The sequence below is a fragment of the Plasmodium reichenowi genome, chromosome 2, assembly GCF_001601855.1.
Source record: "Plasmodium reichenowi strain SY57 chromosome 2, whole genome shotgun sequence".
Lineage (NCBI taxonomy): Eukaryota > Apicomplexa > Aconoidasida > Haemosporida > Plasmodiidae > Plasmodium > Plasmodium reichenowi.
The window spans coordinates 304081-306396 of record NC_033647.1 but is presented as its reverse complement, the minus strand read 5'-3'; the positions used below and the strand labels follow the sequence as shown (position 1 = coordinate 306396).

The window sequence follows — 2316 nt, the reverse complement described above, 5'->3', positions numbered from 1 at the left end:
GGTCACTTTTTTTAATATAGAAAATATTTTTCCTTCTACAGTAAAATATTATATATATATAAATATATTTTATTATTATTTGTTATATAAAAAGACGCAATATTTATATATATATATATATATATCATTTTTTATAGTATTATGACGCTTATTGTCATGTTTTAATATTTTACTACTTATTTTAAAAAAATATAACTTTTCTTACTTTTTATGATAAAGTGATACTTAATGAAAAAAGAAAAGGTTCTTACATTTTTTTTTTTTTTTTTGTAGAGTTAAAAAAATATGTATATTTTTTTTTTCCCTAAATAAATATCAATATATAAATTATATATATATATATATAATATTTAAAAAGAAGTTCATTTATCTATATATTTATATATATATAAGATTTTATTATTTATAAAAACTTTACAAATTCACAAATATTATAATAATTACGAATTTGTATTTTTCAAAGTAATATACTTATTATTATATTACATATAATTATAAATGTAAATTTTATTTGATTATAAATATATGTATATTTTTTCTTTTTAATATGAAATTTCAGAAAAAAAAAATTTTTTTTTTTTTGAAGTGCATGTTACGATGAAAAAAAAAAGTTAAAGCAGAGGAAGTTTTTATTATTTCTTACTTTTGGAGTTATTAATATATTATATATATGTATATATATATAATATTTTATATATATGTTAAAACACGTAAAATAAAAAAAAATAAAAAAAAATAAAAATAGGTATTATTATTATATTAATATATATATATATATATATATATATATATATATAATAATAATATAATTGTATTTTATTTTATATGAACATATTTATGAAAACAATTTTTATGATTTGTGAAAAATTTATGATTATTAACAATTTTTATCATACCATAAAAAAATTTAAATGATAAAATTGAAGGCAATGAAAAATTTATTATTTTTATGATTATATATATATATATAATATATGATATATTTTTTTTAAGTTTAATATATGTTTTGATAAGAAAATATTTTTATAATTAAATAGATGACCCTAAAATAGAAAGAATTTTTTGACATTTTTTTATGAAACAATTTTTAATATAAATAAATAAATATATAAATATATAAATAAATATATATATATTATATATTTGTTGTTGTTTTAAAGGCAGTGTATATTTTAATATGGCATAATAATATATAAAGTCCATTACATGAATGAAGCGTTATTATGCTATAAAAAAGTAAAGCATGGTATATAATAACGTAAATATAAATAAATATATTTGTATATATATATATATTTATATTTAATACTAGGTTAGTGTTTAATTTTTTTGTATATATTATTTAGAAATGAAGTTTGGTAAGAACATCAGAAGAGAGATGCATAACCACTCGGGTATGCATTATATAAATTATAAAGTTTTAAAAAAATTAATAAAATATATTAATAATAGTATTACTGAAAAGGAGTTAGAGAATGGGATTGAATTAAATAAAAGATTTGAAGAAGTTCTATTACATGATTTAAATATAATAGAAGAGACATTTGTAAAGTTATTTAAAGAGATTATGAATATAAAAAAAGAGATTGAAAAGAATTATAGTACAGTAGAAATATTTGATAATAATGACAGTATGAAGATTTCTAAAGAATGTATATCCTTTGATACTTTATTAAATATATTAAAAGAAAAAAATGTTTCAAAAGAATTTTTTAATTTTTGTGTTCAATTAAGTATACTTTCTAATAAATGTAAAATTATAAGAACATATGTTATATATAATTATATAGGATTAATAAAAATATTAAAAAAAAAAAATAAACATTGTGGTAATATATTTAGAAATATACAAATAACTGATATCTTGTCACGTTATACTTGGTGCCTATCAGATGAATTACCAAAATTAATTTCATCAGTTAATATTATCTCGGATGAATTTATGCAAAAATATACAAATACAAATGTAACTATTGAAAAATATATATGCCCCATTTGTTTATCTTTAATACATGAACCGGTTACTTTAAATTCATGCTTTCATTCCTTCTGTTGGAAATGCTTAGCTACAGCTATTCAGAAATATTCTATAGATAATTGTCCATCCTGTAGAACTAAAATTGTTTATGATAAAAATTCTTTTAAAATAGATGGAATTTTAAACCAATTCTTGGAAAAGCATTTTCTAAGTTCACATGATAAAGAAAAAAATCGGCCCTTTAAAGGAGGTCACCAGAAAGGAGAAAATGGGATGCAAAAAATGGACACGGAAGCGTTCAAGAGGGAAAATATAAAGAGGTGCAATGTTGAGGGGGA

The 2316-nt window shown here is 17.6% G+C and overlaps 1 protein-coding gene across 1 annotated transcript in view; it reads left to right on the top strand.

Moving 5' to 3' along the window:
• Positions 1-1348: 1348 nt before the first annotated feature.
• PRSY57_0208600 (RING zinc finger protein, putative) overlaps positions 1349-2316 on the top strand; it is a gene marked incomplete at both ends in the record, with an annotated part of 1672 nt that continues 704 nt past the window's right edge. Inside the window, one exon of the mRNA XM_012905522.2 lies at positions 1349-2316. Within this exon, the coding sequence (XP_012760976.2) occupies positions 1349-2316 (968 nt within the window).